This window comes from Haliotis asinina, chromosome 9 (assembly GCF_037392515.1).
Source record: "Haliotis asinina isolate JCU_RB_2024 chromosome 9, JCU_Hal_asi_v2, whole genome shotgun sequence".
Lineage (NCBI taxonomy): Eukaryota > Metazoa > Mollusca > Gastropoda > Lepetellida > Haliotidae > Haliotis > Haliotis asinina.
Window position 1 is genome coordinate 60,962,131 of NC_090288.1, and position 11,688 is coordinate 60,973,818.

General features: G+C 39.4%; 1 protein-coding gene across 2 annotated transcripts; it reads right to left on the minus strand.

Moving 5' to 3' along the window:
• Window positions 1–817: 817 nt before the first annotated feature.
• Window positions 818–7,039, minus strand: LOC137296340 (uncharacterized). Of its 2 annotated transcripts, none has more exons than XM_067828114.1 (8): window positions 7,017–7,039; window positions 5,273–5,529; window positions 4,177–4,223; window positions 3,946–3,966; window positions 2,604–2,790; window positions 2,219–2,265; window positions 1,426–1,511; window positions 818–863 (listed from the first exon to the last, which is right to left on the minus strand). In XM_067828114.1, exons 2-7 carry the CDS (start codon window positions 5,523–5,525, stop codon window positions 1,464–1,466), a joined length of 603 nt encoding a protein of 200 aa, XP_067684215.1. In that variant the 5' UTR covers window positions 5,526–5,529; window positions 7,017–7,039; the 3' UTR covers window positions 818–863; window positions 1,426–1,463. The 2 variants fall into 2 exon arrangements, with proteins under 2 accessions (XP_067684215.1, XP_067684214.1); XM_067828113.1 differs by lacking the exon at window positions 7,017–7,039 and adding an exon at window positions 6,138–6,259.
• Between the last annotated feature and the right edge of the window lie 4,649 nt (window positions 7,040–11,688).

Sequence of the window (11,688 nt, forward strand, 5' to 3'; positions counted from 1 at the left end):
TCATGCTTGCTGGCTGAAGTGGGCCGCAACAGCCTCCTGAAGTAGAGATGCCATCGCTGTCAGGTGTTTATAGCCCAGTATGTTCCAGCCTCGACTTGGTGAGAGGTCTTTTGCACTCAACCTAGTGACAGTTTTGGGTATCATATCTCGAACAGAACTAATGAACTCAAGAGCACAAGACCTACCTATATATCCCATCTCTGTGGAAATGGATTTATGCCAAAAATGAACTCTCAAGTGCTATGGATACAGCATGGTGTAAAAGGAGAATAAGTCAAGTTGTGTATGAGTTACGTCTTTCCAATTTCCTGTGAGAGTTACATAGTGTCTGGGCCTAGTACTGATGAAACTGTAATTAATTTGCAGACTTTTTCCTTGGCCCCCAATGTGCATTGTTATTGACACCAGCCTTCCAGCCCGACTTCAAGGTTGTTTAGCTTGTTTCGGCTCGACAATTCCATTGTTGACAAAATCAAAATCGAGTTGCTCAACCCAGGGTGATATTTTGCTGGTTAAGTGACAAGAGGCAGCCTATGAACGATATTAATTATGGTGGATTGGCATGTCACTGTAGATAGCAAGGAAGGAAAATAATTTTGTCTGAGGCCTGATATTTCAGCAATGTGGCGACTGGACCAGACAATCCAGTGCTTAACAACATGATCTACGATCTGTGCTGCTGTGGTACGATGACGTGTCAACCAAGTCGCCGTGCCTGCGTCAGGAGCCTCTTGCGACAGGCATTGGTTTTGAAGATCATTTCTAATCAGAACTTCACGGGTTTCACTGCAAATGAACAATGATGAAAAACGATCTATTTCATGGAAAGCAATAATTTTATTCACAACTTGCAGAGGGCATATCTGTAAAGAAAGGAATGATATCTAATTACACATTTGAATGAACATTGATAATTTGGAAGGAGTGGGGATTAGGCACTGGCATTGAATTCGATATGCAGTTTTGTTCCTTTGGTGGGTGCAAATGTCTCTATGCCGCTTTTAGCAATATTCCAGCAATATCACCACTGTTGACACAAGAAATGGGCCACACACATTGTACACATGTGAGCAATAGAATCCGGGTTTTCGGCGGGACGAGTGGATGCTAAAAGGCTACCTCACCGCCCCTAGTTGCAGGTTGTCGTTCTGTAGATAGTTCCAGAGGTCGGTAATCGTGAATTCAAATAACAGCTTTGCAGTGGTTCTCTTTCTTGATATGAGCACATGATAGAGTGTTTGATTAATTTGTTAACTTCGAAAACCTGCATCACCCAGGTAGAAATACCATGACTCAACCAAATCAATATTCAACATAGCTTTTATCCGGCTCAATCAGTCCATTGTCGAACAATATCTTAGTGTCAGTGCAATGTCACACATTACTTGTTTCTTTGTGACATAACTGGGCTCTTTATGGCATTACCTGCAGTAGGTAAGGCTGTCGACATGGAATCGACTGGATCAGACAGCGCTACCGGTGGTTGCTAGAGAAGCCTCATACTCCAGATGCTGTAAAATCCAAGCAAGTGCCAGTCAAAACCAACTGTCGTTCTCTTTTAATTTCTGTTTCTTCTCTTTAGGATCAGACGCAATTTCAGGTAATATAGAACAGATAATATAGAATGACTTATAGAAAGGTTTCTATGCCTATGCCGTTCATCTAAGGTTATAAGGTTAGTCTCTACGTTAAAGTCTATCTGTCGATCTGTTGAATGGAATCATGCAGCAACTGACTTGATATGAGAACGCTAGGATGCACGTGTGAAGTGCTTGTAGCTATTTTCAAAATATGCTTTTGACAGACCTGGTTAAATTTAGATGTTCCACATACAAGTTGAATCAAGAGTATGTTTTAATTGTACACAAGCCATTTTTAATCATTGCAATATTTCGGTGTCTATATTGATTAAAATATCACGAGGTAAATAGTACATAAATGATCTCTATGACATCAGTTTTTTCTTTTCGATCATTATTTCACGTGCTTGTTTTCACAATAGAAACCTGATATGCTATTTTGAAACAGAATAATTCTGTCCCGTTTCGGTAAGCATCAAAATGGATATTGGTTGCTTATCGTTGATGATTTACACGTTTATAATATCAGTGTGTAGATTTAATAGACCGAGCAGTTTCTTCTGTGACTAGATGGCGATTTTATTGATCTATTCAAACCATGTTTGAGATTGGAGAAATAATTGTGCGTCTATCCTTACCCTGATGATCAACTGGTCAATGTCGTGAGCTTCATCATCGTCAATTTCTGCAAGAAATTCGAACAAATGAGTCTGACACTGGCGTTCTCCCCTTTAATGACCAGCTCAGGGGGTGTCAGTAGATATGAAGGTCAGTGAGAACAGGTTCAGAAAAGCACCAGACGAAAGGGAGGGATTTCCTGATAGCTTTACACTGAAGACTAAAATGAACACGCCATGTGTTTCTGTTATCCTGGTGTTAATAGGACATCTGAAAAGTTGAGATGTTTGTCATTTCTCATTTTCCACTAAGATCCTATGAAGCTGAAGAACGGTCAGTTATCTAAATCTCAGTCTAATAAGACACTGTGTTTTCGTGTCCAAGTCATGCAGCTCATATACATACGTGCCATGAGGTCCAGGACGGGACCATAGCCCGTCTTTTCAATGAACTGTGTAAGGGTATTGTGTTCAGCAGCATACACTATCTGCAAGAACATCTGCATGTCGGCGGGAGAGAGATCGTCGTCAATCTTGTGTATCAGTTGAAGGTCTCTCATGAAGTTAAACAGGTCACTGCCAGTCTGTCGTTTCTGATGAAGGGACATATTTCAGTACTTGTCTTATTTTGTACACCGAAACAGTGGGTGCTTTAGAATATCCAAATATTATTAGGCTAACAATCGCAGCTTGAGGTATTAAAATCCTTCTGTAACAGTGAAGTTCAGAAGTAAGCTTTGCTAAAAACAATTGTTATTGTAACTGAAGGAGAAAAATTAGATGCATTGCAACAAACGTTTGAAAGTGAGGTATTATATGTATGCCTCGTAATCGCTCATCATTATATCCATATCAGGAAATGTACAATAGCTGACATTATCTACATTCTACATTTCATGGCAACACAGTATCCATTACCTTCTATATATACAGCATTAAGCATTAAGAATCAATTAAAATATGTCATACAAAGCGACGTTTAAGAATTGGTAAATATGCCTTAAATAAACCAGGGAATAGAGAAATGTTCATAGCTAGCTAAAGTTAGGAAACTCCTGTGTGTGTGTGAATGGAAGTTTAAAGGTAACCTGAATCAGGGGTGATTGTTAATCTCATAAGGATTGGTAATCCGTTCCAATCAGCTGAGACTTTTCGTCAGTGTCCAGAGCTCCAGATAATTTTTGAAGTAATCGGGTGTTTACTCCCATGTCCCATGAGTAACTGTATTTTTGAGGAGTAACTAGCATTTTGTATACTCCCACTAGTTTAAAAATTGAGTACTTTTACACACAGTGTCTTATCCTTTTTGAGTAACTGACACTTTTAGATATATGAATACAAATGCCTCTCAACGCACGTTTTCAGTAATTTTTACCTTGCCAAATACTTGGCAGTCATTTTAAACGCTCAACATGGAAGTCACGTGACTCCCACAGTAAACACGGGACAGTAGCTACGACTGTGATAGTTCATGTAAATATGGGCATAGCATAAGCGTTGTTAACTCCATGATGAATTATCATATACAAGCCAGTTTAGTTCATTGATTAAAATACGCAAGGTATTTTAGACGTATTGGGATATATATAAGCGCTTTTTGTACTCCCTGATTTGTAATTAACAGAGTATGTGTATATTTTATTGCGTGAAATATGCAAATACGCGAGCTATCTGGAGCTCAGGTGTAATTAGAAAAAAACTGTTTCAGACCTCTAGGACAAAGGTTCTCACGAAACGAATCTACTTACGCCTATGCCTCCATTCAGATGCTGAAACAGAGTATTTAATATTAATATTAGTATTAGTAGCGGTAGTAGCAGCAGTTGTAGGAGCAGAAAAGCTGTAGTAGTAGTAGTAGTAGTAGTAGTAGTAGTAGTAGTAGTAGTAGTAGTAGTAGAAGAAGAAGCAGAGACTATATACACACATTTGTAGTTAAGTTGTTGCGATTATGTATGACCAAACAGCGTCATGATACTTACTGCGGCTAGGTAACCTTCAAAGTGGGGAATGTCGTCCTCATCCAAATCTGAAGATGTATCAAACAGCTAAAGTTCTTGTTAGAGGGTATGTTTCTGTCATAATTGTAAAGATCTATATCAGAGGATCTCCAAAACAGTTACCTTTCCACTTGTGTATACTACATGTGTAGACAGTCACTTTCTTTCACATCTTTTTGTGTCAATGTCAATGTGAGATACTGTCTGTAGGTAACTAGTGCCTGGTGTCTATGTGAGATACTGCCTGTAAGTAACTAGTGCCTGGGATCTACATGGGATACTGTCTGTAGGTAACTAGTGCCTGGTGTCTACATGAGATACTGTCTGTAGGTAACTAGTGCCTCGTGTCTACATGAGATACTGTCTGTAGGTAACTAGTGCCTGGGATCTACATGAGATACTGTCTGTAGGTAACTAGTGCCTGGTGTCTATGTGAGATACTGCCTGTAAGTAACTAGTGCCTGGGATCTACATGGGATACTGTCTGTAGGTAACTAGTGCCTGGTGTCTACATGAGATACTGTCTGTAGGTAACTAGTGCATGGGGTCTATGTGAGATACTGTTTGTAGGTAACTAGTGCCTCGTGTCTATGATCAATACTGTCTGTAGGTAACTAGTGCCTCGTGTCTATGTGAGATACTGTCTGTAGGTAACTAGTGCCTCGGGTCTATGTGAGATACTATCTGTAGGTAACTAGTGCCTGGGGTCTACATGAGATACTGTTTGTAGGTAACTAGTGCCTCGTGTGTATGTGACATACCCTCCGTAGATAACTAGTGCCTGGTGTCTATGTGAGATACTGTCTGTAGGTAACTAGTACCTCGTGGCTATGTGAGATACTGTGTGGAGGTAACGAATGCCTGGTGTCTATGTTAAAAACTGTCTGTAGGTAACTAGTGCCTCGTATCTATCTAAGATATTGTCAGTGTATAACTCGTGTCCGTGGCTCGCGTCCATCAGATAGTATCTGTGTGTAGATAGTGACGTTAGTGTAAAAAGAGTGTTATGAATGATTAAATCAGCTGGGTGGGGCTGCAACTGACCCGATCCAGTATACATGAAGACATATTGACATACGATCAATGAGACGAATAATCTTGTCAAACGTTTCTGCTTTGATGAAGGCTGTCAGGGCGGCACTTCCTTGCTCGGCAGCTGAGATAAGATTTCTGAAGAGTGTCTGTGCGTCCATAGACATATACTGGAACTCGTGACTCTTCTGTATATCCTTCAGGTAGTCCGCGAATTTAGAGGGGTCGGTGTAGTCATGGTGGTGATCATCGGCCATGGCGGCCGCCACTAGTACCACAGCAGCAACTAGGAGCTTCATCTTTCTGAGGGAATAAAATAAATGTTATGTATATGTCCTGTCTAGCTAGTAAAGTGTCTGGTATAACACGGGATGGGGGGGAAGGGGGAGTGAGAGAGAGAGAGAGAGAGAGAGAGAGAGAGAGAGAGAGAGAGGATAACAACAGGTGAATAACTACTTCTTTACAGTGAAGGGACGTGTCGGTGATGTTCTAACACTGTCAGCAAATAACGATGGTGCTGAACCCTACACGCACCGAAACGGTCAAATGAGGCAGTTGTCCATCTGTATGCTGGTATCCTCCCTGACTCCAGCTTACAAAAGACAGTTAAAAGACACTCAATGATTGATGTCTCTTGCCTCGACGTCTTGCCTCGTGGTTAAGACGTTACCGACTAAAATACACAGCAAAACCATGTATGAAAGCTGCATTTGAATTCTGTCATAAGTTAGTCTAAATTTGGCAACAGTTTTCAATGCCATAACGTGTGGATTTCATAAGCAAAATGAAAATCTAAGTGCATCACACATTGACAATCGAAAAATACAAACCATGAACGAAAAGAAATCAAAACAGAACAAAAAACAAAACACATCACATAGTCCCATGCGAAGAATGTAGGTTAGAGCTACCTGAAAATGTCCCAAACATCTGACTCATTGTCACAAGAATTCATGGCATCTGACTCATTGTCACAAGAATTCATGGCAAGAATGACATCACGTATTGCTTGTATGCGCGATTTAGACAATGTCAAGTACATTCAAGGTAGCAGTTGATAGCACCAGCTGATATAATGGAGGTGCGCCGGTAATGCACTATGTTCATAGTGTGACTATCAAGTTAAAATCTTGACCAAGAAAACATGCAAAAACGATTGAGGACAGAATTAATGAATTAACCTATACTGAAGCAAGATGGCTCTTCCGAGAGTCTTTCGCAGTTACGATAATTCAATTCATTACATATGTCACGAGTGATAGGCAAGAATGGTATTCAGATTCAATTGCAAGTCACAACATGTAAGTCACGAGTGATAGGTAAGGAGGGTGTTGAGTTTATCACTTGTGATCATTCCAGTCACGACATGCAATCATTCCAGTCACCACATGTAAGTGACAAGTGATAGGCAAGAAGGGTGTTCATGTCACTGCATATATGTGGTAGAACAGACAGTCTCGATCAGTAGTGAAAGTGACGTGGACAATGATATAGGAGTTCCTATACAAAATCTTATGGAACCCACACTTGTACAATCAGAGGTTAAATTGTTCACTATCTTGCGCAATTTTGCATTAAATACAATGTACGTTTGGACTACTCCTTACGAGTAATTACTTAAATAGGAAACGCTCTAGGAACTTTTACCAATCCACAAGATGTGTTACTGTCATGAAACAGCGTTTCAACATTTAATCATTGCATATAGCGAATGCAAAAGATGAGATACAAAATTAACAAAATCAGTCTATGTTCTCGGGGGATAGAAAATCAGAAAACAAAAGTATTACCTCTCGTGTACCGCAGCTCGGAATAGGATGACCGTCCGATGACGAGCGGATCTATTTATACCCTGATCGGAATCAGGATGGGTTTCTCGTAGCTCACCTTATCGTCGTGTTTTCATATTCTCCATGTGTGGCACTATTGGCAGGGCTCTAATAATAAGGCTATAACAATAGGGTTTGATTGGTATTGTAAAAGTTTGTGAGTCAAAAATAAGACATACAACTTTATGGATGACAACTTCTTTTTCATTGCAGCAGTGAGTCGATATAACGATATTCTTTCATTAGTTAAGCAGTGATCCTAAAGCAAGACGGTCCTATATAGTCATTGTCCCTGCTCACGATTCTTCAGGCTACACGTGTACATTGCAAACCACTTTCTCTACATGGCAATCCATGCAAGGTTACACTTTGAAACAGAAACGTTCAGTTTCCGAAGACGCATTTTCGCGCCGTGCATTGGTTCCATGTACACAAGCCAGCGTTATAAGCAAAAACACTAATTTGGAACAGTATTTGATATGCCATATATCAGTGTTACCTACGTGTTTCTTTTGGGGGGAGAGTATACCTGTAACTTTCAACTGGAACACTACTGAACGACAGTTTGACATTGCCAAATTCACTACAAACTCTCCTCTTATCTAGGACTACTCGCCCTGTGATACACACATGTATGTAATTTTCTAAATCAAATTCGTATGCAACAATGTCGGGCCATTAGAACACAGATAAGATTACAGAGGAAGCTATTAGTCATGGCATAAGATATGGTCATGTACAGTCAAGAGAAATGTAACAAATAATCTTCTTTTTATTTTTAGGTAGATTGCAGAACAGCAGCCACAAAACTTATTGTTTACATCAACAGATTTGTAGTCATATGTCTAAACCTCTCAACTTACATTGCCAACTTTCTTATAAGATCACTGTTATCAATGGGACATTAAAAGAATATGTTTAGCTTAGGGTGAAAATACATAGTATTTCCTTGGCAAAAAAATGTTTACGTAAATCGCTATAAGCCTTGCACACAAACAAGAAGTAGTACTCGTCTGCAGCATACTTCTTTTTACAAACATCACAGGGTATTTCTGTTCTTGGGACAACTGAATATCTACCCATCTCATTTTCCCTTTGCATTCTTAATATGATGCCTTTGATATATGTTAGACTTATGCAAAGAATATGGAGATATTTTAGAACCTTGTGACAAAGATGAGTGCCAGTCTTGCTGATACATACATATAACTCTATCTGATAGAAACGGTTGAATATTACTCATGCACTTGTTATCCCAGACATAGCCCAATCCCTTCTTAAATAATAATAATAATAGCAATAATAGTTCATTTATATTGCGCATGACTCCATGAATATTTCATGCTCTAAGCGCACAGTCCAAGAGTTCACTGACTTGACTCATCACAGAATGCTTGCTTATACAGACATGTTTTGAGTCTGGATTTAAACAGAGAGAAAGTGTCACAGTCTTTAATGTATTTTGGTAACTGATATCGCTGCAAATGAAAAGGATCTCTGTCCATAGGAAGCTGTTTTGGTAACTGGGATAGTCAGCACATTTTTGAACTCTCCGATACAGTCACGGAGATACTCTGGAGCATCCCCCGACAGACATTGGTACACGAAGTACAGGGTCTTACAGCTTATGCTTTGTTGTACTGGAAGCCCGTGGAGGGTACGAAGGATTGGGGTTATGTGATCATACTTCCTCGAGCAAGACACGATCCTGGCAGCCGTATTTTGAATGCGTTGGATACAAATAGCAGTTACATTTGCCATGACTCATGTCTAACATTATTATAACTTTTCTTGGATAAGCTTGGGTTTGGCATGTATAACAGTTTATACCAATATTTTCTGCAACGCTTGTAGGCAAAGATATATAGTTTGATGTTGGTGTTTTCACACCAATAAAATATTTACATGCCTGAACGTGAACTCTCTCACTAAAAATGCTAATCGTACATCCAGAATCAATGTCTAGTCCCCATTGTTCAGAACCATTAAATGAACTTGACCTCAGTTGATACCATAAACATCCTTGAAAATAACACCATATGGTAATTGTCTAAGTTGCGACAGACATTTTTAAACACCAAATAATTCTTTTGTAGAGTGAAACGATGAACTATTGGCTAATTCGTAGAATATAAAATACATATTTTATGATTCCCCATCCCCCCACCCCCTTGAAAAAATTTCACCGCTTTTAATGACAACCACCTTATTTTTTCATCTAAACGCAGAGTTAAATGATGTTGGTGCCAATACTGTGGAATCACGTTAATTCGTGTTTGTAACCCTCCTGTGGTGTGCGCTATAAGAACGACGTCATCTGCAAACAGTAATATGAATAAATGAGTCAAGTCCGGATGACAACTGAACATCGAAAGTAGAAGGGGACTTAGGACATATCCCTGACGCACTGACACATGACACTCAAACAGATGAAATGTAACACACGATATTACACTTTCACACATTCTTAGATGGATTTAATACGCCCTAACATGTTTGGTGAAACACCCTTATGTTGCAATGCCTTTGCCACAACCGAACCCATAAATATATATATCTAAAATAGGAATACCATTCCTGCAATGCAATACACGGTCCAGCAGAGGAAAAACACCATAATGATTACTTGTTGCTTAAGTGTTGACCTAAAGGACTTGCTATCATTAAGATTGTTCAACAATGTACCTCTTAATCTGTTCAAATACAACACGTTTTGTCCCGAACCACAGTTATAAACAAATACCTTGCTTTTAAATGCTGTATGAAAATATTGACACATTGATTCATTCCAAACACTGTAAGTAGCCTGCCTCTCTCACATCGAAGATAGTTGCACCCCTACATGCTGCATCCGTAAACATGTCGATGGCAACATAAATATTTGTAGTCATGGATTGTAGACATGCTTCAGACATGGATATACTCTCATATGAAACCAGATTACCCGTAAGCAATTCAACCTTGTCCTCATACCACAATGGACGGTAGTCATGCGATGCCTTACGTGAAGCTTGATCATGCATGTGTGGGCAGCGCATTGGCACAACGTTATCATAATGACTTAAAGGTAACGGTGAACTTGGAAACTTGTCAACATTGATACCTTCACTTTCAGACGACACTACAACTGGTACTTATATGCATTGTTAGGTCTGTGATACGGGATTGGTATCCACATTGATAAACCTTATTATTTTATTCTATATTATGTGATTTAACAGATTGTGTATCCTTTGTTAATGTTAATGTGGATCATTTGGTTGCAGTCACTTTTAGTTTGATAACCTATGAATCTACAGTGGAACATTGCTCTATGCTATAAACAAGAATTTGTCATCCATAAAGTGCCTCATAAATAAAGCGTAATATCAAATACTACGTGTTTTAAGATATATTTCATTATTATTTATAATTTAAAATTATGATATATTTTTGTTTGATGACAGAAGTTATCTGACAATGGTATCTGACAATGGTATCTGACAATGATATCTGACAATGGTAACTGACCAATCATCGTTTTCATGACTTTTGAGGTTTCTGAAAAAGCGTTACCGATTGCAAGTGATTCGAACATAAACAATGACTCTCCCGCCATTTGCAGTGGTGTCCTATGTTTGGACGGTGATCGAGAAGCAAACACATTAGTTTGAAAAGAGATTTGATGCTATGGAATCTATGGAATTGTTGAAAAAACACGTGCAAGCGATGTTAGAAATTGACATAGAAAAGGTGAGAAGTGAACTGGTGAATGCTGAAATGCATGACCCTCGTGACGATCATGCACGTGTCATCCAGGGCCCCGTTTCACAAAACTCTCGTAAGCCTAAGATCTCGTAACCTTACTCGTAGCATTTGCACCTCTTATGTTACAGTATAGGAGGTACAAATGCTACGAGAAAAGTTACGAGATCTGAGGCTTACGAGAGTTTTGTGAAACGGGCCCCTGGATGTTCAGACTGAGGTGTCTGATTTGAAGCTGAAATAGCGGACGTATTCGCAAGATGCAAGTTCTCCTCACTGCATGAAATATTTAAACATCGTCATCAACAATAGTCCGAGTCAAGATGTGAGGACGTAATCTTACAAATGAACATACAGCTCTTGAGCTAAAGTAACCAGTCTGATAAAGGAGTGTCTCAAGTTAAAAAAACATTATAATAGACTTCTACTGTAACAGAGAGGAAAGGTAGAAAGCAGCAGTAAAAGATACAACGTCGTTAATCATTGCAACAACAACAACAATAGCGAAGATGCCTCTCAGCCACGTGGACATGTTTACCAACAATCCTTGAGTACAGGTGTATAGTTATAGGTGTAGAGTTATTCAACAAGCAAAGGCGGGAAAGTCCCCTGGATTCGACGATATCCCAGTTGATGTGCTGACGAATGAGACAAGCTTTTTGTGTCTACATAAACTGTTTGCTGCCTGCTTTGAAAGTGGGTGTGTGCCATCAAATTGGGCTATAGGAGTGATTACACCTATGCCGAAGTCGGGCGCTCAAGACCCTCGAGATTAGCTTTCCTGCCGGGGCATCACCATGGCAAGTGCCTCGTATAAACTTTTTTTTGTGGTGTTCTAAACAACAGACTCAGTAAAAAACGAACATACACGATCATCAAATGGTTTTAG

What these genes read in the sequence shown, in the direction of transcription:
- LOC137296340 (XM_067828113.1), bottom strand. Translation starts at nt 6,211, where the DNA reads ATGAATTCTTGTGACAATGAGTCAGATGCCATGAATTCTTGTGACAAT. An exon ending in GATTATTCGTCTCATTGATC is followed by an intron (nt 4,224 to 5,272) that starts GTATGTCAATAT and finishes ATACATCTTCAG; the next exon opens with ATTTGGATGAGGACGACATT. An exon ending in TTGAAGGTTACCTAGCCGCA is followed by an intron (nt 3,967 to 4,176) that starts GTAAGTATCATG and finishes ACTCTGTTTCAG; the next exon opens with CATCTGAATGGAGGCATAGG.